Source organism: Somniosus microcephalus, chromosome 19, assembly GCF_052327205.1.
Source record: "Somniosus microcephalus isolate GS21.2 chromosome 19, FLI_Smic_1.0, whole genome shotgun sequence".
NCBI lineage: Eukaryota > Metazoa > Chordata > Chondrichthyes > Squaliformes > Somniosidae > Somniosus > Somniosus microcephalus.
Window position 1 is genome coordinate 63,346,034 of NC_141005.1, and position 27,164 is coordinate 63,373,197.

General features: G+C 48.0%; 1 protein-coding gene across 6 annotated transcripts in view; it reads right to left on the reverse strand.

Annotated features, from left to right (window-relative positions):
* Nucleotides 1-27,164, reverse strand: part of LOC147104527 (oxysterol-binding protein 2-like) — a 461,946-nt gene that overhangs the window by 240,752 nt on the left and 194,030 nt on the right. Inside the window, exon 1 of one of the 6 annotated variants that reach the window (XM_085961903.1) lies at nt 12,469-12,781. The exons of the other annotated variants lie outside the window; for them this stretch is intronic. Within the exon in view, the coding sequence (XP_085818029.1) occupies nt 12,469-12,547 (79 nt within the window). The 5' untranslated portion in view covers nt 12,548-12,781. Of the gene's footprint in view, nt 1-12,468; nt 12,782-27,164 lie in introns of those variants that run through there. 6 annotated transcript variants of the gene reach the window in all.

Below are 27,164 nucleotides of genomic sequence, written 5' to 3' on the forward strand. Positions count from 1 at the left end.
GTAGCAGTCTCAAGTGGTGTACAATAGCTGCCCAAAGTAACCGTTCCTATCGTTCTTCCTCCTTCCCTCCAGAGGAACACCGTGTTTCTGTTCAGCAACTTCCTGGGACAGTATGGCCGAGTGGGAAACCAGTGTGGAAGCATAGCGAAATGTGTCTTCCACCATCGGAATCCAGTCCTAGAAACTTAGGGCCAATGATTTTTGATGAGCTTTTACTGTTGATGGCATCTAAGCACCAACTTGTTTCCGTCCAAATGATAGGGTTGCTTTGTAGATGTAAAAAAAGTTCTCTCGTGAAGTGAAAGAGAATTAATTGGTCAAATTGCATGCCAATCCCATAAATAATGTAATTGCGCTGATTGTTAATTTGTGATCTTGGCAGGGTTACAACCAGGAGTTAATTATTAGTGACAGCCAGTTTGTGCAATTAAAGAGGCAGAGCTACAGCAGATGAAGGAACTTTCAAAACTCTTTGCCATGTTTATCTACATACAAACAGAAGTGTGGAAAGAAGAAAGTCCAGTCAACCATCAAGCATGTTCCTCCCCATGTTACAGTCATTGCTTACCCGACTCAATCTCCTGGGAGGCAACGAACTGCAGACTAAACCTCAGTGAAACTCCTCTCCAAGCCCCAATAGGAACTGAACTAAAACTCCAGGATATCAATCTGACATTATTACTAGAGGTTACAGTTTAAACCAAACAATACCTATTAAATAGCACAACATTTTTAAACATGTTTTAATGAAATAAACATTGGGGAAAAATATAAACTATGACTTCTGCTGGCTAGAAAACCTTTCCAAATCAAACATGATGTAGTGGCGATAACTGAGACCTGGTTCAAAAAGGGGGAGAATTGGATGCTTAATAGTCCTGGATACAAGGTATTCACTAATGATAGGGAAGGAAAAAAGGAGGGGGTAGCAGTTTTGATTTAGGAAAATATTACAGTGCTAAAAAGAGGGAATGTCCTTGAGGAATCAAAGACAGAATCTATTTGGTTGGAGTTGAGAAACACTAGAGGAGCGATTACACTACTTGGTGTATTTTATAGGCCACAAATAATGGGATGGAGATAGAGGAGCAGATTTGCAAATAAATTACTGAGAGGTGTGAGAACTATAGAGTAGTGATAATGGGAGACTTTAACTACCCCAATATTGAATGGGGCAGTGATTGTGTTAAGGGCAGAGATGGGGAGGAATTTCTGAAGTGTGTTCAAGAGAATTTTCTAAATCAGTGTGTTTCCTGCCCAATGAGGAAAGAGGCATTGCTGGACCTAGTCCTGGGGAATGAAGTGGGTCAAGTGGAGATTGTGGGGCAGCATCTCGGGAATAGTGACGATAGCATCATACATTTTAGATTAGTTATGGAGAAGGATAAGGAACAATCTAGAATAAATTTAATTAACTGGAGGAGGGCTAATTTTAGCGAACTGAGGAGAAATCTGGCCTGGGTAAATGGGAGTCAAAGACTGGCAGGCAGAAATGTAATGGAGATGGTTCGGGTACAGTCTAGGTACATTCCCACAAGGGGGAAGGGAGGGCAACCAAAGCCAGAACTCCTTGGATGTTGAAGGAGTTAGAGAGTAGGATGAAGCAGAAAAAGGGAGCGTATGACAGATGTCAGCTTGATAATACATAGGACATACCGCACAGAAACAGGCCATTCGGCCCAACCAGTCCATGCCGACGTTTATGCTCCACTTGAGTCTCCTCCCGTCTTTCCTCATCTAACTATCAGCAGAACCCTCTATTCCCTTTTCCCTCATATGCTTGTCTAGCTTTCCCTTAAATACATCTATACTTTTCGCTTCAACCACTCCCTGTGGTACGAGTTCCACATTCGCACCACTCTTTGGGTGAAGAAGTTTCTTCTGAATTCCCTATTGGATTTCTTGGTGACTATCTTAGATTGATGGCCTCTAGTTATGCTCTTCCCCACAAGTGGAAACATTCTCTCTGTATCCACTCTATCAAAACCTTTCAGAATTTTATAGACCTCTATTAGGTCACCCTCGGCCTTTTTTCAAGAGAAAAGAGACCCAGTCTGTTCATCCTTTCCTGATAGGTATACCCGCACATTTCTGGTATCTTCCTTGAAAATCTTCTCTGCACCCTCTCCAGTGCCTCTATATCCTTTTTATAATATGGTGGCCAGAACTGTACGCATTACTCCACGTGTGGTTTAATCAAGGTTCGATACAGGTTTAGCATAACTTCCCTACTTTTCAATTCTATACCTCTAGAAATAAACCCTAGTGCTTGGTTTGCATTTTTTATGGCCTTGCTAACTTGTGTCGCAACTTAATGATCTGTGTATTTGTACTCCGAGATCCCTTTGTTCCTCTACCCCACCTAGACTCGCACCCTCCAAGTGATAAGTGACCTCCCTATTCTTCCTACCAAAATGTAATACCTCACATACAAGGGAGAATCAGGCTGAATATACAAAATACAGAGAAGTGAAAAAGGAAATAAGAGGAGCAAAGAGACAGTACGAGAATAGATTGGCAGCTAACATAAAAGGGAATCCAAAAGGTCTTCTATAGGCATATTAACAGTAAAGAGGTTGTCAGAGGAATGGTCAGGCTGATTAGAGACTAAAATGGAGATCTACTGGTGGAGGTAGAAGGCATGGCTGAAGTGCGAAATGAGTACATTGCATCGGTGCCTAAGCTACAGTAAATGAGGAGGTTGTCGGGATTCTGGATGAGATAAAAATAGATAAAGAGCAGGTACTAGGAAGGCTGGCGGTATTTAAAGTGGATAAGTCACCCGGTCCGGATGGGATGCATCCTAGGTTGCTGAGTGAAGTAAGGGTGGAAATTGTGGAGGTGCTGGTCACCATCTTCCAATCCAGGGGTGGTGCCAGAGGACTGGGGGATTGCAAATGTTACACCCTTGTTCAAAAAAGGGGAGAAGGATAAACCTGGCAATTACAGGCCAGTCAGTTTAACGTCAGTGGTGGGGAAGCATTTTTGGAACAATAATCCGGGAGAAAATTAACAGCATGGACCAATAAAGGAGAGTCAGCACGGATTTGTTAAAAGCAAATCGTGTCTGGCTAACTTGATTGAGCTTTTTGAAGATGGATGAGGGCTGTGCAGTTGATGTTCTGTATATGGACTTTCAAAAGGTGTTAAGAACATAATAGGAGCAGTAGGCCATTTGGCCCTTCGAGCCTGCTCCGCCATTCAATAAGATCATGGCTGATCATCTACCTCATCTCCACTTTCCTGCACGATCCCCATATCCCTTGATTCCCTTAATATTCAAAGATCTATCGATTGACAAAGTATCACATGTTAGGCTTGTTAGCAAAATTGAAGCCCATGGGATAAAAGAGGCATTGGCAGCATGGATACAAAATTGGCTAAGGGATAGAAAACAGAGAGTTGTGGTGAATGGCTCTTTTTCAGATCGGAGGGAGGTATACAGTGGTGTTCCCCAGGGTTCAGTACTAGGACCACTGCTGTTTTTGATATACATTAATGTCTTGGACTTGGGGGTATAGGGCATAATTTTGAAATTTGCAGATGACACGAAACTTGGAAGTGTAGTTAACAGTGAGGAAGATAGTAATAGACTTCAAGAGGACATGGTCAGGCTGGTGGAATGGGCGGACACATGGCAGATGAAATTCAATGCAGAAAAATGTGAGGTGATGCATTTTGGTAGGAAAATGAGGAGAGACAATACAAGCTAAATGGTACCATTTTAAAGGGGGTGCAGGAAGAGAGAGACCTGGGGGTGTTTGTGCACAAATTTTTGAAGGTGGCAGGACAGGTTAATAAAGCAGTTAATAAAGCCTATGCGATCCTGGGCTTTATAAATAGAGGCATCGAGTACCAAAGCCAGGAAGTTATGCTAAACCTATATAAAACACTAGTTCGGCCCCAGCTGGAGTATTGTGTCCAATTCTGGGCACCACACTTTAGGAAGGATGTGAAGGCTTTGGAGAGGGTACAGAAAAAATTTACTAGAATGGTTCCTGGAATGAGGGATTACAGTTACGTGGATAGACTGGAGAAGCTGGGGTTGTTCTCCTTAGAGCAGTGAAGGCTAAGTGGAGATTTGATCGAGGTGTTTAAAATCATGAAGGGTTTAGATACAGTAAATAAAGAGAAACTGTTTTCAATGACTGAAGGGTCGATAACCAGAGGGCACAGATTTAAGGTGATTGGCAAAAGAACCAGAGGTGACAGAAGAAAAGAAATTTATGCACTGTGTGGTTAGGATTTGGAATGCACTGTGATAGGGCGGTGGATACAGATTCAATAGTAGCCTTCAAAAGGGAATTGGATAAAGACTTGAAAGAGAAAAAAATGCAGAGGCATGGTGAATGAGCGAGGAAGTGGGAGCAACTGGTTTGCTCTTTGAAAGGGCCGCACTGACTCGATGGGCAGAATGGCCTCCTTCTGTGCTGTGTTCTATGATACATTGATGCCTTTCACAACTTCAGGATGTACCAAAGCGTTTCTCAGCCAATTAAATACTTTTTTTTGAAGTGTAGTCACTGTTTTAATGTAGAAAACACGGCAGCCAATTTGCGCACAGGAAGCTCCCACAAACAGCAATGTGATAATGGCCAGATAATCTGTTTTTAAGTGATGGTGATTGAGGGATAAATGTTGGCCAGGACACCAGTGAGTACTCCCCACCACTTCTTTGCCCCATGGTGTGGGGCAGGCTTGATGGACCAGGTGGTCTTTTCCTGTCCATCATATTTGTATGTACCCCTGCTCCTTTTCAAAATAGTGTCCCGGGATATTTTACGTCCACTTTAGAGGGCAGATGGGACCTCAGTTTAATGTCTCATCTGAAAGACTAGAGCTGGTTACTGCATAGCCGTGTGTTGTGTGAGTTGGTTAATATATACCTGTGTGTTACAGGACCTGGTAACTGAATACCTATCTACCTGTGTGTTATGGGAGCTGGTTACAGTATACCTGTGTGTTATGGGAGCTGGTTGCTTTATTCCTGTGTGTTCTGGGAGCTGGTTACAGTATACCTGTGTGTTATGGGAGCTGGTTGCTTTATTCCTGTGTGTTATGGGAGCTGGTTGCTTTATTCCTGTGTGTTATGGGAGCTGGTTGCTTTATTCCTGTGTAGGTCTTTAACCTGGTCCCTCTCTTTACAAAGTATTAACTGCATAGAAACAGGCCATTCGGCCCAACAGGTTCATGCTCCACACGAGCCTCCTACCTCCCTTTTTCATCTAACCCCATCAATATATCCTTCTATTCCTTTCTCCCTCATGTGCTTATCTAGCTTCCCTTTAAATGCATCTGTGCTATTCGCCTTGTGGTAGCAAATTCCACATTCTAACCACTCTGAGTAAAGAAGTTCTCCTGAATTCCCTGTTAGATTTATTAGTGACTGCCTTATATTTATGGCTCCTAGTTCTGGTCTCATCCGCAAGTGGAAACATCTTCTCTATGTCTACCCAATCAAACCCTCTCAATCTTAAAGACCTCTATCAGGTCACCCCTCAGCCTTCTCTTTTCTAGAGAAAAGGGCTCGAGCCTGTTCAATCTTTCCTGATAGTTATAACCTCTCAGTTCTGGTGTCATTCTAGTAAATCCTTTTTGCACCCGACAATGCTGTGAATGCACACCCCGAGGTCAATTAGAAGCAGAGTGGTGCTGCTGAGGAAAGTGTGTTCACAGATTGGCAGCTCCATATAAATTCCCTTGCAAAGAGTCCAGGTTATCGGCGTGGGACGAAACCAGCAGGAAATGAATGGCTTTCTTGCTTTCTTTCTCTTCTTTCCTCCTTTTAAGATACTTATTGATCCACTGGTAGATTCTCTATCTGATCAATTGTGATTTGTTACTGTTTTATGAAAATATGACATTTGTACCAACAAAGTGCAAGTGTGATAGGCACTTCACGTTCTCAATGAGGTGCGGCAGACGTGCTTGGCACGAGACCGTGACTCAAAGTAGATACAGGTTGGGAGTCTTGGGATTCTCTGCCTGCTGCGGCATGGCATTTGCTGAGGGATGGGAGGTGTGGAATGTGTCACAAACTGAGGGATTCCCACATTTACTGCTTAATTAGCTTTGCTTTATTGCTCCTCTTCACACTCATCAATTGAAGGAAGCCCAACAGGGTGCTCCAAGTTTGCTTAGCAACTATAAAAAGGTGACACAAAACATGCCAACTGCAACTGTTTCAGTATAACAACAGAAAATGCTGGGAAAACTCAGCAGGTCAGGCAACATCTGTGGAGAGAAATTTGAGTTGACGTTTCGGGTCGAACCCTTCTTCAGTGTCCATTTCACCAGTCACAGGAGAATCAGCCAAGGAGAAAAGATAATTTTGAAAAAATTGGTTCCATACAGCAAGATAACATCCAGACTCTTTCCCCATCATGCCCAATCCAGCAGATTTCCCCTTATTCTGCTCTCCCCACACCATATAATGCTCACTCCATCACGCAGCAGCACTGCCGAGATAGGCAATTCAGCATGGGACAAACAGGCTGCCGGACTGAACCTCTGATAATACAGACCATGCGACTGCTTCACTTCAACACACGAGACATACACCACTGTGGTGAGTTGTAATAATGGCACTGGTGGTTATTTTAATTCTGGCGCATCAGCATAGATTGCCAGATCAAATCAAATTACTAAAAGATCAGATCAAACACATATTTCAGAGGAGCAAACAGGAGGGAAGTGCTTCTCACTAAAGTGACAAATTACACCCTGTGCTATTTATATTATGGTAGTATCAACAGCACACTGTCACTGTAGTGTAAATAGAACAGGGTGGAGTGTGACATACTGGGCCCTGTGCTATTTATACCAGTGACACACTGGGCCCTGTGCTATTTATACCAGTGACACACTGGGCCCTGTGCTATTTATACCAGTGACACACTGGGCCCTGTGCTATTTATACCAGTGTCACACTGCGCCCTGTGTTATTTATACCAGTGACACACTGGGCCCTGTGCTATTTATACCAGTGACACACTGCGCCCTGTGTTATTTATACTAGTGACACACTGGGCCCTGTGCTATTTATACCAGTGTCACACTGCGCCCTGTGTTATTTATACTAGTGACACACTGGGCCCTGTGCTATTTATACCAGTGTCACACTGGGCCCTGTGCTATTTATACCAGTGACACACTGCGCCCTGTGCTATTTATACCAGTGACACACTGCGCCCTGTGTTATTTATACCAGTGACACACTGGGCCCTGTGCTATTTATACCAGTGTCACACTGCGCCCTGTGCTATTTATACCAGTGACACACTGGGCCCTGTGCTATTTATACCAGTGACACACTGGGCCCTGTGCTATTTATACCAGTGACACACTGGGCCCTATGTTATTTATACCAGTGACACACTGGGCCCTGTGCTATTTATACCAGTGACACACTGGGCCCTGTGCTATTTATACCAGTGTCACACTGCGCCCTGTGTTATTTATACCAGTGACACACTGGGCCCTGTGTTATTTATACCAGTGACACACTGGGCCCTGTGCTATTTACACCAGTGACACACTGGGCCCAGTGCTATTTACACCAGTGACACACTGCGCCCTGTGCTATTTACACCAGTGACACACTGCGCCCTGTGCTATTTACACCAGTGACACACTAGGCCCAGTGCTATTTACACCAGTGACACACTGGGCCCTGTGCTATTTATACCAGTGTCACACTGGGCCCTGTGCTATTTATACCAGTGACACACTGGGCCCAGTGCTATTTACACCAGTGACACACTGGGCCCTGTGCTATTTATACCAGTGACACACTGGACCCTGTGCTATTTACACCAGTGACACACTGGACCCTGTGCTATTTACACCAGTGACACACTGGGCCCTGTGCTATTTACACCAGTGACACACTGGGCCCAGTGCTATTTATACCAGTGACACACTGGACCCTGTGCTATTTATACCAGTGACACACTGGGCCCTGTGCTATTTATACCAGTGACACACTGGGCCCTGTGCTATTTATGCCAGTGACACTGACCATGTAGCAGCCAGTCTGTATGTTCTTTGGGCCCTCCGAGCCAGAGTATCATGGAGTTAGTTATTCAACCCTGGGGTAGAGGAAAACATCACAGCTGAGCCCAGTCTTGCCCTCACTTAAAATCACACCTACAGCAGTATAACTAAATAGTGCTACCTGTTACAGCTATATACATATTTCATATATCTATCGACAGTATATTAAGTGTTGATTATTGCACACACACTCTGGCTACCAAAATCAGCAAACTCAGCACAGATCAGCAATGAAGCCCGAGAACCGTGTGGCCCAGCTACCCACTGTCCTAGTCAGCTAAACCATCAGGCACCCTTAGATTGGGTTTAATCTTTTGTGGGTTTTTTAGGGATTTATTTTAAATGCTGATGCATATACTAGCAGGTCTCCATTGCTTCTGGTGAGCAGGGGATGCACTGATTTCTAACAATAGGGTGTTATCACCAAAGTGTGACAGGGAATCTGACCTGATGGAAGAAGTGTTATTGGAGTAAAGTGCGACACTTAAAGTGCGTGCAATGCGCAACACTTAATACAGTGTAGATAGATATATAAAATATGTATATACCTGTAATATGTAGCACAGTTTAGTTATACTGCAGGCCCTAGTTTGAGGCTGGTATCTGCTTTCACGATGCAAGTCAGCAGCACCAAGTTATACTGTCGGCTCTACATTGCTGCCTGGTCAGATGAACTGGATGTCTGTGTGCAAGTATTTGCAAATGTGCAGCTTTTCACTCACCAGCATTAAACTTTGAATGTCAGCAAGGAACCAGCGGATCTCTGGCCCACATTATTTCATTCATACAAGAATAGAATGCACAACCAAAAATAGGTGTCTGATTTAGGCCATTTGTCCCTGATGTTTATGGGCTGTATCTGTTTGCCTGGACCATAGACTGCAAGGAATGAGTACAGTAGCCTATATTTTCTGTTGGGTATTAATTTAAACATTAGCATTAACCCATTTACTTCAACATGTTAAATGAGACGTTAAAGTAAAGCCCACTAGGTAATCTAGGGTTCTGTATCAGTACAGACCCTGTACAGTTCAGAAAGAGTGCGCCAGTGGAGACAGAAAGAAAGCATGAGTACGGACCCCATACAGGTCAGAGTGCGCGAGTACGGACCCCATACAGGTCAGAGTGCGCGAGTACGGACCCCATACAGGTCAGAGTGCGCGAGTACGGACCCCATACAGGTCAGAGTGCGCGAGTACGGACCCCATACAGGTCAGAGTGCGCGAGTACGGACCCCATACAGGTCAGAGTGCGCGAGTACGGACCCCATACAGGTCAGAGTGCGCGAGTACGGACCCCATACAGGTCAGAGTGCGCGAGTACGGACCCCATACAGGTCAGAGTGCGTGAGTACGGACCCCATACAGGTCAGAGTTCGTGAGTACAGACCCCATACAGGTCAGAGTGCGTGAGTACGGACCCCATACAGGTCAGAGTTCGTGAGTATAGACCCCATACAGGTCAGAGTGCGCGAGTACAGACACCATATAGGTCAGAGTGCGCGAGTACGGACCCCATACAGGTTAAGGCAAAGGGAGTCAGTACAGACTCCAAAACACTGTCATTCGAGGTCAAACACACTGAGCCCCAACTTCCACAACAGTTTAATTAACATGTTCCGTTAAATTTACAATGAAGCCAATGACTGTAGTCAGGGTGTAACAAGACAGGTGTCAGATGGCAGCTCAAGAGGCAGATGTCTGCTCCAGTGACGAAGGCGGCAAGTAGACCTACCGAGTGAGTGTAGGAGACAGACACCTGTCCTGGTATCTAAGGAGGCAGATGCCAGCTCCAGCAGGTAGGAATACAGATATCTCTTCCAGCGGCTATGGATCCGGCCCTGCCCCGGGGGGGTGAGGGAGACCGGCCCGGCCCTGCCTCGGGGGGTGAGGGAGACCGGCCCGGCCCTGCCCTGGGGGGTGAGGGAGACCGGCCCAGCCGTGCCCCGGGGGGTGAGGGAGACCGGCCCGGCCGTGCCCCGGGGGGTGAGGGAGACTGGCCCTGCCCCGCCCCGGGGGGTGAGGGAGACCGGCCTGGCCCGGCCCGGCCCCCGGGGGGGGGGGGGGCGGTGAGGGAGACCGGCCCTGCCCCGGGGGGTGAGGGAGACCGGCCCTGCCCCGGGGGGTGAGGGAGACCGGCCCTGCCCCGGGGGGTGAGGGAGACCGGCCCGGCCCGGCCCTGCCCCGGGGGGTGAGGGAGACCGACCCGGCCCGGCCCTGCCCCGGGGGGTGAGGGAGACCGGCCCGGCCCGGCCCTGCCCCGGGGGTTGAGGGAGACCGACCCGGCCCGGCCCTGCCCCGGGGGGTGAGGGAGACCGGCCCGGCCCGGCCCTGCCCCGGGGGGTGAGGGAGACCGGCCCGGCCCGGCCCTGCCCCGGGGGGTGAGGGAGACCGACCCGGCCCGGCCCTGCCCCGGGGGGTGAGGGAGACCGGCCCGGCCCGGCCCTGCCCCGGGGGGTGAGGGAGACCGGCCCGGCCCGGCCCTGCCCCGGGGGGTGAGGGAGACCGGCCCGGCCCGGCCCTGCCCCGGGGGGTGAGGGAGACCGACCCGGCCCGGCCCTGCCCCGGGGGGTGAGGGAGACCGGCCCGGCCCGGCCCTGCCCCGGGGGGTGAGGGAGACCGGCCCGGCCCGGCCCTGCCCCGGGGGGTGAGGGAGACTGGCCCGGCCCTGCCCCGGGGGGTGAGGGAGACCGGCCCGGCCCGGCCCTGCCCCGGGGGGTGAGGGAGACCGGCCCGGCCCGGCCCTGCCCCGGGGGGTGAGGGAGACCGGCCCGGCCCGGCCCTGCCCCGGGGGGTGAGGGAGACCGGCCCGGCCCGGCCCTGCCCCGGGGGGTGAGGGAGACTGGCCCGGCCCTGCCCCGGGGGGTGAGGGAGACCGGCCCGGCCCTGCCCCGGGGGGTGAGGGAGACCGGCCCGGCCCCGGGGAGTGGGGGGTGGTGAGGGAGACCGGCCCTGCCCCGGGGGGTGAGGGGTGGTGAGGGAGACCAGCCCTGCCCCGGGGGGGGTGAGGGAGACCGGCCCGGCCGTGCCCTGGGGGGGTGAGGGAGACCGGCCCTGCCCCACGGGGTGAGGGAGACCGGCCATGCCCCGGGGGGTGAGGGAGACCGGCCCGGCCCCGGGGGGTGGGGGGTGGTGAGGGAGACCAGCCCTGCCCCGGGGGGGGTGAGGGAGACCGGCCCTGCCCCGGGGGGTGAGGGGTGGTGAGGGAGACCAGCCCTGCCCCGGGGGGGGTGAGGGAGACCGGCCCGGCCGTGCCCTGGGGGGGTGAGGGAGACCGGCCCTGCCCCACGGGGTGAGGGAGACCGGCCCGGCCCTGCCCCGGGGGGGTGAGGGAGACCGGCCCTGCCCCGGGGGGTGAGGGAGACCGGCCCTGCCCCGGGGTGTGAGGGAGACCGGCCCGGCCGTGCCCTGGGGGGTGAGGGAGACCGGCCCGGCCCTGGTGGGGTGGTGAGGGAGACCGGCCCTGCCCCACGGGGTGAGGGAGACCGGCCCGGCCCTGCCCCGGGGGGGTGAGGGAGACCGTCCCTGCCCCGGGGGGTGAGGGAGACCGGCCCTGCCCCGGGGGGTGAGGGAGACCGGCCCTGCCCCGGGGGGTGAGGGAGACCGGCCCCGACCCTGGGGGTGAGGGAGACCGGCCCGGCCCCGGGGGGTGAGGGAGACCGGCGCCTGCTCCGGCAGCAGGACAGACAGATGCCTAATTCAGCAGCTAAATGTCAGGTGCCTGCCCCACGGAGAGCCCAGTCGTAAGCAACAGATGTGCCGTTTCAGAATGGGGTGACCACAGCTACTGTAGCTGAAGAGAGAGCAGTGGACAGTGAACATCATAAAGAGTGACCGCTTGGAGGGACAGAACATCCGGCACTGATCCTACACTGAGCGCCTGTAATTAACACTGTAGTCTAATGTTGCGACGTAACCGTATGATACATCACGCACAAATCACAGGCCACGACTAAGGAAACATGGATACATTCACTGGGTCAATCGCTTGATTTTTTTTTTGTTAATAACTGACCCATTTTCACTGCTGAGTATTATCATTCCGTGATTGGAAATAAATAACTGCAAAATCGCTCTCCTATCAGCTCACAAGAGTATGGAAAGAATGGCACTCATTCATTGCAATGCATTATTATAAAGTGATCAATAATGGATTATTAAACCAAATGGGAGGAGGATACACACAATGATGGTTCTGGGACTTCTATTCAATCATGTGCATTCAAAGGTCTTTGTTTTCTGACTCAGGGCCTGGGAACAATGATATTACTGGATTTTAGTCTGATCCGGCCCTGTACGCTACAATTACAGTTCTGTGCAACTTGCTGAGCGTGCAGTTTCTAAGATGAGCATAGCGACGGCTGCTATTCACAAGCCAGGCTTTGTGTTAGAGAAGCACTGCAAGGCCACTAACCCCTCTTCAATTTACTCAGGCAGCCGGAGTTGCAGAACGAGCGAGCGGACCCCGTCTCCCAGCAGCCTCTGCCCTTCATCCCCCTCGGCTGTGATGGTCGGTGAAGCAGAGGTCTCCACCTGCACGGAGAGGAGCAGTGTCCGCAAACAGCAGCTGTCGTTCCTCAGGATGCAGCACTCACAGTCCTTGCTCCAGCAGGGAGTCTCATTCACCGGCTATTCTCCCACATGCTTTTTTCTTTACTCAATGCACCACTACGGGCTTGCAGGCTTCCATACCACAATGCACCACTGCTTACTCTCGAGCACGGGCCAATGCTTAACCCCTCGCGTTCCAAAGTGAACATCGCATACCAGCAGCAGGCACTCCTCTCAATTCCATTACATTAAATCGGAGGCACTTCTCACTTTCTCTTGACGAGCTCCACAGAACTCTTAAAGGAACATAGGAACAGGAGTAGGCCATTTAGCCCCTCGAGCCTGTTTCACCATTCAATGAAATCATGGCTGATCTGCGACCTAACTCCATATCCCTTAATACCTTTGGTTAACAAAAAGCTATCAATCTCAGATTTAAAATGAACAATTGATCTAGCATCAATTGCCGTTTGTGGAAGACAGTTCCAAACTTCTATCAACCTGTGTGTGTAAAAGTGTTTCCTAATTTCACTCCTGAAAGGTCTGGCTCTGATTTTTGGACTATGGCCCCAGTCCTAGAATCCCAACCAGCGGAAATATTTTCCCTCTATCTACCCTATCTGTTCCCCTCAATATCTTGAAAACTTCAATCTGATCACCACCTAAATTCTAGGGACTACAACCCTAATTTGTGTAATCTCTCCTCGTAACTTAACTTTTGAAGTCCGGGTATCATTCTGGTAAACCTACGCTGCACTCCCTCCAAGGCCAATCTATCCTTCCTAAGGTGTGGTGCCCAGAACTGCTCACAGTGCTCCAGGTGTGGTCTAACCAGGGCTTTGTACAGCTGCAGCATAACTTCTACCCCCTGGTATACTAGTCCTCTCGATATAAAGGCCAGCATCCCATTAGCATTTTGGATTATTTTCTGTACCTGTTCATGACGGTTTAATGATCTATGTACCTGGACCCCCAAGTCTCTTTGGACCTCCACTGTTTGTAGCCTTTCACCATTTTAGAAAGTACCCTGTTCTATCCTTTTTAGGTCCAAAGTGGATGACCTCACATTTACCTACATTGAAATCCATTTGCCACAGTTTTGCCCATTCACTTAATCTGTCGATATCCCTTTGTAAGTTTATGCTTCCATCTACACTGCCTACAATGCTGCCTATCTTTGCGTCATCGGCAAATTTGGATATGTGGCTTTCTAGGCCATCATCTAAGTCATTAATAAATACAATGAATAGTTGAGGCCCAACACAGATCCCTGTGGGACACCACTAGTCACATCCTGCCAATTTGAGTACCAGGTCAATAATTTGCCCTCAATTCCGTGGGCTTCTATCTTAGTTAACAGTCTCTTATGTGGGACTTTATCAAATGCCTTCTGGAAGTCCATATAAATAACATCCATAGACATTCCCCTGTCCACTACTTTAATCACCTCTTCAAAAAATTCAGTCAGGTTTGTCAGGCATGACCTACCTTTCACAAATCCATGCTGGCTCTCTCTGATCAACTGAAAATTTTCAAGGTATTCAGTCACCTTATCCTTAATTATAGACTTTAGCAATTTCCCGACAGCAGATGTTAGGCTAACTGGTCTATAATTCCCTGGTTTCCTTCTCTCGCCATTCTTAAATAGTGGAGTGACATGCGCAATTTTCCAATCTAAAGGAACAGTTCCTGAATGAAGAGAACTTTGGAAGATTATATTTAGAGCATCTGCGATGTGCTCACCTACTTCCTTTAAAACCCTGGGATGGAAACCATCTGGTCCTGGGGATTTGTCACTCTTTAGTGCCATTATTTTCTTCATTACTGTTATTTTACTTGCGTTAATTTTATTGAGTCTCTGTCCCCAATTCAATATTAATTTCCTTGGGATTTCTGGCATGCTATCCTCTTCCTCTTCTACTGTAAATACTGACACAAAGTAATTATTCAACATGTCTGCCATTTCCTCCTTATCATTGACAATTTCATCGCTTTCAGTTTTTAAGGGGACAACATTGCTCCTGACTACCCTCTTTTTCCTAATATAATTGTAAAAATTCTTTGTTTTGATGTTGATATCCCTTGCAAGTTTCTTTTCATACTCCCTTTTTGTAGCTTTTACTAACTGTTTTGTGACCCTTTGCTGTTCTTTGTATCTTTCCCATTCGGCAGGATCTGAGCTATTTTTTGCATTTTTGTATGCCCTTTCCTTCAGTTTTATGCTGTCCCTTACCTCTTTAGTCGTCCGTGGTTGTTTTTTTGACAAGTAGAACTCTTGCCCCTCAGGGGTATAAACTGGTTCTGTATAACATTAAATTCTTTTTTGAACATCTCCCACTGATGATCTGTCATTTTATCCATTAACAGATTTGCCCAGTTTATTGTGGACAGTCTCTGTCTCATCCCGTTGAAGTTGGCCTTACCTAAATCTAGAATCTTAGTAGCTGTTTCACGTTTCTCCCTTTCAAACACTACGTTGAACTCGATCATGTTATGATCGCTATTGGATAAATGTTCACGCACAGTTAGGCTGTTAACTAAATTTGGCTCATTACTCATTACTAAATCTAACATGACTTTCCCCCTTGTTGCCTCTAGGATATATTGTTGTAGAAAACTATCCTGGACACACGCAAGAAATTCACTACCTTTCTGACATGTGCTAATCTGCTTATCTATATGAAAGTTAAAATCCCCCATTAAAACTACTCTGCATTTGCTACATGCTTGTCTAATCTCTGCATTTATACAATCTAGCACTTCACAGCTGCTACCAGGGGGCCTATACCCAACTCCCACTACAGTCTTAAATCCTTTCCTATTCCTTAATTCTACCCATAAAGTCTCCACTGCCTGCTTACCTCTCTTTATATCCTCTCTTTCCCACATTACAACAGTGACTACACTTCAAAAGTACTTCATTGGCTGTAAAGCACTTTGAGATGGCCAGTGGCCGTGAAAGGCGCGATATAAATGCAAGTCTTTCTTTCTTCTTTCTCTTATCATTGAAGTGTTTTCATCCTTCAATGAATCAAGGGATTCAGATGGTTTATATAGAATAATGGATACCTGTGAGTGAGGATTGGGAGGTTTAGACAGTATATACAGAATAATGGATACCTGGGATTGACTTACAGGCAGGAGTGTAATTGAGGGAACCCGCTGTCAACTCGCTCCCACGTGCCTTTCCCGATGTCGGGTCTGTCAGCACTGAGCAGACCTGATGGGCAGCGGTGGGCGACCCAATTCAGGTAATTAGTGGCTTGGTTAGAGCCATTTAAGAATGATTTTCAGCTTACCTTTTGCATTTAACAGCTCGCCCACGGGGTCCACGCTGGTCATGGACCACATCTGTCAAGGCGAGGCGGGAGTTCAGTGGCCAATGAATCAGCTGATAAGTTGACAGCTTCAAATGTAAAGTAAAAGCTCCCATGTTACAGAGATCCCTCTTCCCTCAGCCACAAGCTCTTCCTCACTGCATTTCCACTATGCTGCAAGTCTTTACACAAGTCTCCATCCAGTCTGACCTCACTACCTCTCCCACCATTGACAGATCGCTTCTGCCATCTCTACTTCACCTGCCATCTATTCCATCAGCATGAGTGCCATTTATACACTCTCACCTTGGTCCTCAGAACCCCACCACGATCAGCCCCAAACACCAGCATCACCAGGCACACCAGCAGCACCAACAACACCAACCTTCTCTGCAATCAACTGATGCTGCACAGGACACAGGGCATCAGCACCCGACCACATTGCTGCCCGGGAGGCCAGGGATGGCCTCACCATGGTCAGATTTACTTCACTTGATGCTGGATACCCTGGCTGCCACATGATGCACCAGGTTGACACCACCCCACTCCAACACCATAAAGCATCCCGACAATGCCCAAGCCATTCCTTTCACACTCATCACCATTGCAGGGGGTACCGTTATGTCTCACCATTCACTACAACTCACTACGCCACTTCCAAAGGTGCACACAAATCTGTCCAAGAACACAAAGTGTTGAAAATAAAGGTTTCAATGTTTGACACCACATTAACAGAAACTTTACATGAATGTTGCATAAAACACCCAAGTGCCTAGTGAGATGGGGATGTGATAATGTAGATAGAGAGGGATGGATGGAGGTGCAAGGTAAGTTGGTGTGAGTAAGGATGTGCAGGAGTAGGGTAGGGAAGGCAGAATGATGGGGATGTGATGAGAGGCACAGCAGGATGAGGTTGAGTGTGGCTCTGTACTAACATTTCGTGATCTACTGAGATCGTTTAAACGTTTGCGGCACTGCACCCAGGTCCTCCTGACCACATCCCTGTTTGTGACCTCCTCTGCAATGTGCAACCAGGCTGTGTTGATTCCCTGGGGAGGTCTCCCTCCGCCCATGGGAAGGGAAGAGGACCTCCCTGCATGCTGTGACTCCCTCCATAAGCATATGGAGGGAGTCATGGGAGAGCCTGGGTGCAGCCCTGTGCCTTTTATGCAGTCATTGTCAGTGTTTGCAGTACCTCAATGCTGTAGAACACTGACAGCACAAACGTCAAAATAAATTTGGATGTGGTCCCTTTAAGGAAACCGGCTGATGACGCGTCCTCAAATGACATCACCAGACCCGCTTCCTCTAATTGGCCGGGAAACTCGCTGGGCGGGCTTAACAAGCCCAATCAAGGGAAAGTCACTTCACAGAGTGGATGGAGCCAGGAGCGGGGTCGGGACCCGCCATGGTGAGCAAAATCCCGCCCTAAGTTTAGGAAGGATGTCAAGGCCATGGAGAGGGTGTAGAAGAGATTCACTAAGATGGTACCAGGGATAAAAGGCTTTAGTTAGAAGAGAATAGAAAAACTACGGCTCTGTTCATTAGAACAGAGAAGGTCTGGTGGAGGTGTTCAAAAGTATGAGGGTGTTGATAAGGTAAATCAAAAAAGTTGTTTCCATTGGTCAGTGAGTCAGTAGCTGGAGGGCATAAATTTAAGATCTTCACTAAAAGAACAAAGGGAGAGGTTAGGGGAATTTTTTTTATTTTACACAGGGCTGTTAGGACATGGAATGTCCCACCAGGAAGTGGTGGAAGCAGCATGGGTAATGGCCTGGATTTTGTGGTCAGTGGAGAAGTGATGGCGCTCGCTGCTGACCTTGAAGAAAGCTGCCCACGAAGAGCGAGCGAGCTCTGTGGCATCGATTTCACTTCTCCCCAGCGTCTAGCAACAGTGATGTCATCTAAGCAGCCAATTCTCGCAGACAGCAAACCAGGAAGTAAAATGCACTGATTTTCCTTCACTTTTTAATCATTTTACAGAGAGCGAAATAAAGACAAGTCACACACCATCCTGACTTGGAAATATATCGCCATTCCTTCTTCGTCGCTGGGTCAAAATCCTGGAACTCCCTACCTAACAGCACTGTGGGAGTATCTTCACCACACGGACTGCAGTGGTTCAAGAAGGCAGCTAAGCCACCAACTTCTCAAGGGCAATTAGGGATGGGCAATAAATGCTGGCCTGGCCAGCGATGCCCACATGCCAGAAACAAATATAAAAAAATAAAGATTGGGACATACACATGGGATTAAGGTAGAAGCTGAAATATCAAACAAATATATATATAAAAAAACATGGAATTTTTATTATGGAAAGATTTGACATTTCATACATATAAAATTAGTTTTTCAGGGACAGAACGGTTATTAATCAGTAATTATGACTCAGTACGTACGCCGTTAAAAACCTAGTTACACATCATTCAACAAGGCTTAACTTTTTCAGGGTTTTTTTAGCAGCGATATTGCAGCGTAAAAGGGGAAGTTTTTATCAGTTCAGTGATTTCAATTGATTGCCAGCTCCGGGGAATTCAACGGCGCCCCCTGTGGAGGAGTAGGGAATGACTGACAGCAACTTCTGGATTTCCGCGTTTATCTGCGCATGTGCAGTCGCCATACGTTGCTGTCAGTTTCACTGTTGTAATGATGGCAAACGGTGACAGTTCAACTCTTCTTGCTCCCTCTCCTCTGAGTTCACGGCCCTCCTTTCCTCCCTCAATCTCTCCCTTTATGTCAACTCACCCACCCATATACACAGCCACCCCCTCGATCTTATCATCTCACGTGGCCTCGCTATCCCCTCTGTAACCATCACCGATAAGGCAAGCTCCGACTATTTCCTTATATCACTCTCTACCCATATTCCCCATCCCCCTCCTAAACCCACTTCTTTTTTATGCACCCCTGGAAAAAAAACTTTTCCTCAATTTCCTTACCACTGCACTAATTCCCAACTACCTAGCCTTTGGCCTACAATTCTCCATGACATCTCTGCAGCTACTGACTTACTAAATCACACCCTTTCCACCACCTTTGATGCCCGTGTCCCCACTAAAACCATTACACTCTCTCACCCTAGTCGTTCCCTCTGGTATACCTCTCATCTCCACTCCCTTAAGTCCATGGAACATCTTTGCAGGATAACTGGTCTAATCATCCATCACCAGATTTAGCTCGATCATACAAAGCACTACCGGGTCCCGCTCTCCATCACTAAAACCACCCACTATTCGAAGATCATCCAGGATGGCAAAAATAACACCAGGCTTCTCTTCTCCACTAACCACCCTCCCCTCCCTCCCCTCCAACAATAAATGTGAGGAGCTCATGGACTTCTTTGTTAAGAACATCCGATCAACTACTTCTTTCAATTCCCTCCCTTCCCCGAGCCCACTGGACCTTACTTCCTCTCCATTTTCCCCCTGCCCTAACCCTAAATTTGCATATTTCTCTCTATCTCCCCTCTTGCCCCTTCAAAGCTCATCTTGTCAATAAGACTGACCTCCTGCTCTCTCGACCCTATTCCTACTAAATTGCTGACAACCCAACTTTCCTTCCTGCTCCCATGTTAGAGGATATTGTTAACGGTTCTCTCTCCTCAGGTATTGTCTCCCTTTCCTTAAAATCTGCCGTCATCACCCCTCTCCTCAAAAAGAAAAAAAACGCTTGACCCCTCCATCCTTGCAAACTATCGCCCCATCTCCAACCTCCCTTTCCTCTCCAAAGTTCTTGAACATGTTGTCGCCGCCCAAATCCATGCCCAACTCTCCCAGAACCAGCATGGAGCTGTTGGGCCGAATGGCCTGTATCCGTGCTGTAAATACTTTGTAAGTTTACAGTGGGGATTGGGGAAAGGGCTCTTTTCTCAGCCCGAGGTAACACCAACACAGAACTGACAAGTTTACATCATGTACCATGAAGACAGTGCCAATGGCTTCTTTGTCAGTCTGAGGTAACAGCAGCAGCCTGTATTCATAATATGCCGGGGAATTGAGGATAGACAGTTCAACGGTCTCATTCCACCATGATGTGAGTCAACATGAAATACTGGGAGGAAGAATCATTGACAACAGATTTCTTTCCTAATCGGTCACAGTGAGGATTATACAGCTGTAAATCTACCAAGTTATTGGCACAGGGCACGGTCAGCTTTCCAATGCAATCTAATTTCTCTGAGCATCTGCTTAAAGTAACCTCTGCATTTTCTCCAGTAAGGTGAGATTTACACCATGGAGCGAGTGTGTGCGAGTGTGTGTGTATATATGCCTGCACATGCGCAATGCCTTTGTTTCCTGACCTGTGATAGTGATGTTTCTCAACAAGGAAGGCACAGTCGAGAGAGGGGTTTTCATCAAAGTATTTATGCCCATTTCAAAAGTTTAGCAGTAGTTAGTCCTCCCATCGAGCAATGTGGCAACATTTTGCAGCAATGGTCATATTCCATACTCATTGTACATCCTATGTATAGTTACAGGTCCTTTTAAAGCAAGCCGCAACGGGAACTGCTTTAAAAGATAAAAACTGTGTCTGACTCCTGCGCAGCAATGCTGGCCGAGCAGAATTGAGCGACTCCTTGCAGAAGTGCACCATGGGATGCCCAGTCTTCCTGCCTCATCTTGCAGAACCTGTCCACCAAACAAAACCCCGATTACTTTGGCTCTCCAGAGAAACCCCTTTGATGGGGAACTTCTCTTCTGAGGCAGGAGGGAGAGTATATCCAGAAGGGAGAGGCAAATTGAGGATAATTTATGCAAAAGCACCTCCCTAACAGTTATACATAGAAGTTACAAGATGGAAACAGGCCATTCGGCCCAACCAGTTTGTGTTGATGTTTACCTTCCATGTGAGCAAATAGTCCTCATCACATTTATTCATCCTGTTCCCATATTTATCCCGTTTTCCTTCAGTCACCTATCCAAACTAGTCTTGAATGCCAACATAGTTTCAGCCTCAACTACTAACCCTGGAAGTGAATTTCACAGCCTCGCAACTCTGTTAAGTTGTTTCTCTTGCTGTCTGTTCTAAACCTCTTACATTTAATCTTGTATCTAAAGCCCCTTTTCTAGACCCCTCAACTACAGTCTGCTTCCATCGACCCTGTCCCATCCTTTCACAATGTCAAACACTTCTGTTGTTCCAATGAAAAAAGCCCCACTTTTTCCAAGTCTTTTTTTTAATTCATTGATGGGATGTGGGCGTCGCTGGCTAGGCCTGCATTTAGTGCCCATCCCTAATTGCCCTTGAGAAGATGGTGGTGAGCCACCTTCTTGAACCGCTGCAGTCCATATGGTGCAGGTACACCCACAATGCTGTTAAGAAGGGAGTTCCAGGATTTTGACCCAGCGACAGTGAAGGAACGGCGATACAGGTCCAAGTCAGGGTGGTGTGTGGCTTGGAGGGGAACTTGTAGGTGGTGATGTTCCCATGCGTCTGCTACCCTTGTCCTTCTAAGTGGTAGAGGTCGCGGGTTTGGAAGGTGCTGTTGAAGGAGCTTTGGCGAGTTGCTGCAGTGCATCTTGTAGATGGTACACACTGCAGCCACAGTGCGCCGGTGGTGGAGGGAGTGCCAATCAAGCGGGCTGCTTTATCCTGAATGGTGTCGAGCTTCTTGAGTGTTGTTGGAGCTGCACTCATCCAGGCAAGTGGAGAGTATTCTATCACACTCCTGACTTGTGCCTTGTAGATGGTGGAAAGGCTTTGGGGAGTCAGGAGGTGAGACACTCGCCGCAGAATTCCCAGCCTCTGGCCTGCTCTTGTAGCCACAGTATTTATATGGCTGGTCCAGTTCAGTTTCTGATCAATGGTAACCCCCAGGATGTTGATAGTGGGGGATTCAGCGATGGTAATGCCATTGAATGTCAAGGGGAGATGGTTAGGGTCTCGCTTGTTGGAGATGGTCATTGCCTGGCACTTGTGTGGTGCGAATGTTACTTGCCACTTGTCAGCCCAAGTCTGAATGTTGTCCAGGTCTTGCTGCATATGGACACGGACTGCGACAGTATCTGACAAGTCTCGAATGGTGCTGAACAGTGTGCAATCATCAGCGAACATCCCCACTTCTGACCTTATGGAGGGAAGGTCATTGATGAAACAGCTGAAATGGTTGGGCCTAGGACACTGCCCTGAGGAACTCCTGCAGTGATGTCATGTGATTGAGATGAATGACCTCCAACAACCACAGCCAACTTCCTTTGTGCTAGGTATGATTCCAACCAATGGAGAGTTTTCCCCTTGATTCCCATTGACTTCAGTTTCCTCATACCAGAAAGCATCCTAGTGAATCTACATTTTCTCCTCTCTAAAGCTTCAATAACCTTCCTATAGTGTGGAGTCCAATACTGCAGACAGTACTCAATTGAGGTCTTATTAAGGTTTTATATCAGCTTATATTACCTCTTGGCTTTTACATTCTATAACTTGTGTTAAAACCTAGAACTCCATTCACGCACAATATAACAGGTAGTTTTCAGAATTAGGGACTGCTCCATCCTTTGCCACAGTATGATAAATTCAGGGAATGTTCTGAAAAATCACAAATGAATCTCAATCTCTTCACTGATCGGCCAGCTACAGGATCACAACTTGTGGTAAACAGGGACAGGCATTCAGCTTCATTGCTCTTCTTTGACTGCATTATGAGTAGCCAAACTACTGAGCGGCCACAAACTCACCGATAAGCTCATCCTTGACGAGTATCGCACTATATTCTACTTCTCTACTCGTCTGTCATTCTGACTGTAGGTTCACATGCAAGTTTTCTCTTTCAAAGACGCTGACAAGCATCACCAGTCGGCCTTGGAGCAGGTGCAGAGGGGATTTACCGGAATGGTACAAGGGATGAGGGACTTCAGTTATGTGGGGAGATCAGAGAAGCTGGGATTGTTCTCCTTGGAGCAGAGAAGTTAAGGGGAGATTTAATAGAGTTCAAAATGATGAGGGTTTTGATAGAGTAGATAGGGAGAAACTGTTTCTACTGGCAGGGAGGTCAGTAACCAGAGGACACAGATTTAAGGTAATGGCAAAAGAACCAGCAGAGAAATGAGGAGAATTATTTTTTACACAGCGAGTTGCTATGATCTGGAATGCACTACCTGAAAGGGTGGTGGAAGCAGAGTCAATAGTAACTTTCAAAAGTGAATTGGATAATTACTTAAAAAGGAAACATTTACAGGAAGACTAAGGAGACAGAGCAGGGGAGCGGGACTAATTGGATCGCTCTTGCACAGGCACGAGGGGCCAAATCGCCTCCTTCTGTGCTGCATGATTCTATGAAATCCATTGCGTCTCAGTTGAAAAATGGCGGGGCAGAAAAACCGGGTCTTATTTCAAGGTTAACTCCTGGGTCGCTGACGAGTCTGGGGCAAGCATAGCAGGAACATGGATACAGCAAAGGCTATCGTGCTGAAGACTTGTGCTCCAGAACTAGCCAAGCTGTTCCAGTACAGCTACAACAGTGGCATCTATCTGACAATGTGGAAAACTGCCCTGTCCACAAAAAGTAGGACAAATCCAATCCGGCCCACTACCGCCCCATCAGTCTACTCTCAATCATCAGCAAAGTGATGGAAGGTGTCATCGACAGTGCTATCAAGTGCACTTACTCACCAATAAACTGCTCACTGATGCCCAGTTTGGGTTCCACCAAGACCACTCGGCTCCGGACCTCATTACAGCCTTGGTCCAAACATGGACAAAGGAGCTGAATTCCAGAGGAGAAGTGAGAGTGACTGCCCTTGACATTAAGGCAGCATTTGACTGAGTTTGCCATCAAGGAGCCCTAGTAAAACTGAAGTCAATGGGAATCGGGGGAAACTCTCCACTGGCTGGAGTTATACCTAGCACAAAGGAAGATGGTTGTGGTGATTGAAGGTCAATCATCACAGCCCCAGGACATCGCTGCAGGAGTTCCTCAGGGCAGTGTCCTGGGCTCAACCATCTTCAGCTGCTTCATCAATGACCTTCTCTCCAACATAAGGTCAGAAATGGGGATGTTCGTTGATGACTGCACAGTGTTCAGTGCCATTCACAACTCCACAGATAATGAAGCAGTCCATGCCCGCATGCAACAAGACCTGGACGACGTTCAGGCTTGGGCTGATAAGTGGCAGGTAACATTCGCGCCACAGAAGTGCCAGGCAATGACTATCTCCAACAAGCGAGAGTCTAACCACCACCCCTTGACATTCAACGGCATTACCATCGCCGAATCCCCCACCATCAACATTCTCGGGGTTACCACTGACAAGAAACTTAACTGAACCAGCCACATAAATACTGTGGCAACAGCAGCAGGTCAGAGGCTGGGTATTCTGTGGCGACTGTCTCCCCTCCTGACTCCCCAAAGTCTTTCCACCATCTACAAGGCACAAGTAAGGAGTGTGATGGAATACTCTCCACTTGCCTGGATGAGTGCAGCTCCAACAACACTCAAGAAGCTCGACACCATCCAGGACAAAGCAGCCCATTTGATTGGCACCCCATCCACCACTTTAAACATTCACTCCCTCCACCACCGGCGTACCGTGGCTGCAACGTGTACCCTCTACAAGATGCACTGTAGCAACTCGTCAAGACTTCTTCAGCAGCACCTCCCAAACCCGTGACCTCTTCCACCTAGAAGAACAAGGACAGCAGGCACATGGGAGCACCACCACCTCCAAGTCACACACCATCCTGACTTAGAAGTATATCACCGATCCTTCATCGTCGCTGGGTCAAAATCCTGGAACTCCCTCCCTAACAGCACTGTGGGAGTACCTTCACCACACGGACTGCAGCGGTTCAAGAAAGCGGCTCACCACCACCTTCTCAAGGGCAACTAGGGATGGGCAATAAATGCTGGCCTTGCCAGCGACGCCCACATCCCATAAACGAATAAAAAATGCTCAGCCTACTGTTGAGGCCTACTCAACTCTAAAGAAAAAATTAAAGCATTGTCTGCAAGTGATCAGTTTATTTTTTTTGGTTTCAAATGGCATTAGTGATGCACTGGAAATTTCAGAGCAAAGCTGTTGAAAAGTGAAGGCGGGGGGGGCGGAGGGGGAAGAGAGATCAGTAAAAGTTACTGCATTTTCCTCCGGCACCAGTGTACATTGATACTGTGCTTCCTGTACCACAACCTTATACAGGTGAAAGAAAAAACTGTGCGTGTCTAATAAAAATCTCCGATGTGTTTTACATACATTGGAGGATTAAGCTAATGGCACGTAGGCCTGAGCTGGTTCCTGGACAATAAACCCATGTGCGCTTCGTCTAGTAATCCAGATAATATCCTCTAATCAGATTTCAGAACCAGTAAAAAGAAAGACAGACTGGTGTTCTATAGCGCCTTTCATGACCTCAAGACGTCCAAAGGCACTTTACAGCCAATGAAGTACTTTTTTTGTTGAAGCGTTGTCACTGTGTGATGTAGGAATCACGGCAGCTGATCTGCACACAGCAAGGTCCCACAAACAGCAATGTGAAAATCACCAAGTAATTGTTTTTTTTTTAGTGGCATTAGTTGAGATTTAGATATTGAATATTGGCCAGGACAGCGAATTCCCCTGCTCTTCAAAACAGAGCCTGGCATCAATCACATCCACCGGCGAGGGCAGAGGGCGACTCGGTTCAACGTCTCCTCCGAAAGACAAAATTAGACTGAATACACCTGGTGACTAAAGAGCCTGGGAGAATCAGAGACACAGCTGGCAAAATTGGTACAGGGGATTCCTCGAACTCCAGGGAGCAGGAATAGTCCCAGACATCCCAGGGGCTGAACCCAATCAGCACACTCACCAGGGAAAACAGTGATTAAAGGACATAAGAATTAATAGCAGGAGTAGGCCATACAGCCCCTCAAGCCCGCTCCGCCATTCAATAAGATCATGGCTGATCATCGCCCTCAACTCCACTTTCCCACCCGATCGCCATATCACTTGATTCCCCTAGAGTCCAAAAATCTCTCTATCTCAGCCTTGAATACACTCAAAGACTCAGCATTCACAGCCCTCTGGGGCAGAGAATTCCAAAGATTCACAACCCTCTGAGTGAAGAAATTCCTCCTCATCTCAGTCTTAAATAGCCTATCCCTTATCCTGAGACTATGCCCCCTAGTTCTAGACACTCCAGCCAGGGGAAACAACCTCTCAGCATCTACCCTGTCAATCCCCTTCAGAATCTTGTATGTTTCAATGAGATCACCTCTCATTCTTCTAAACTCCAGAGAGTATAGGCCCATTCTACACAATCTCTCATCGTGGGACAACCCTCTCATCCCAGGAATCAATCTAGTGAACCTTTGTTGCACCGCCTCCAAGGCAAGTATATCCTTCCTTAGATAAGGGGACCAAACCTGTGCACAGTACTCCAGGTGTGGTCTCACCAAGGCACTGTACAACTGTAGCAAGACTTCCTTACTCTTATACTCCAACCCCCTTGCAATAAAGGCCAACATGCCATTTGCCTTCCTTATTGCTTGCTGTACCTGCTCGTGGAAACTTTTACTATCCCTGAACTTTAATATAACACCCGAGGGAAGAATGACTGAAAGAGCGTGTTCACCCACCATGAGTGGGTTCAGATAAGCTAGTGTAACGCTGAGCTTATCTGAACCCACTCATGGCGGGTGAACACATTCCTTCCGTCATTCTGCCCTGGGGAGCTTTGGATTCAGTCGAAATGGTGCACAACAGGGATGTTCACAGTGTACACTACTGGGCCAGTAAACATCAAGTGTGCTAAAAGTGGGAAGAAGAAAGAGAAAGACTTGCATTGATATAGTGCCTTTCACGACCTCGGGAAGTCCTAAAGTGCTTTACAGCCAATTAAGTCCTGTAAAACAGCAATGAGGTAAGACCAGATAATCTGTTTTTAGGGAGGTTAGTTGAGCAATAAATATTGGCCAGGACACCGGGGAGAACTCCCCTACTCTTCTTCATAATAGGGTCATGGGATCTTTTACGTCTACCTGAAAAGGACAGACAGGGCCTAGGTTTAGTGTCTCATCCAAAAGATGGCACCTCCGACAGTGCAGCATTCCCTCAGCACTGCACTGGGAGTGCCAGCCTGAATTACCTGCTCATGTCTCTGGAGTGGTGCTCGAATCCATGACCTTTTGACTCAGACGCTACTAACTGAGCCACAGCTGAAACTTCTCGTACAAGTTAAGAAATTCTCTCTCAGGTGCACTTTTACACTGGTTACTGACTCACAACTACACTAGATTAGGAACTCTGGGGTGTGGGAAATGAATCCTGTC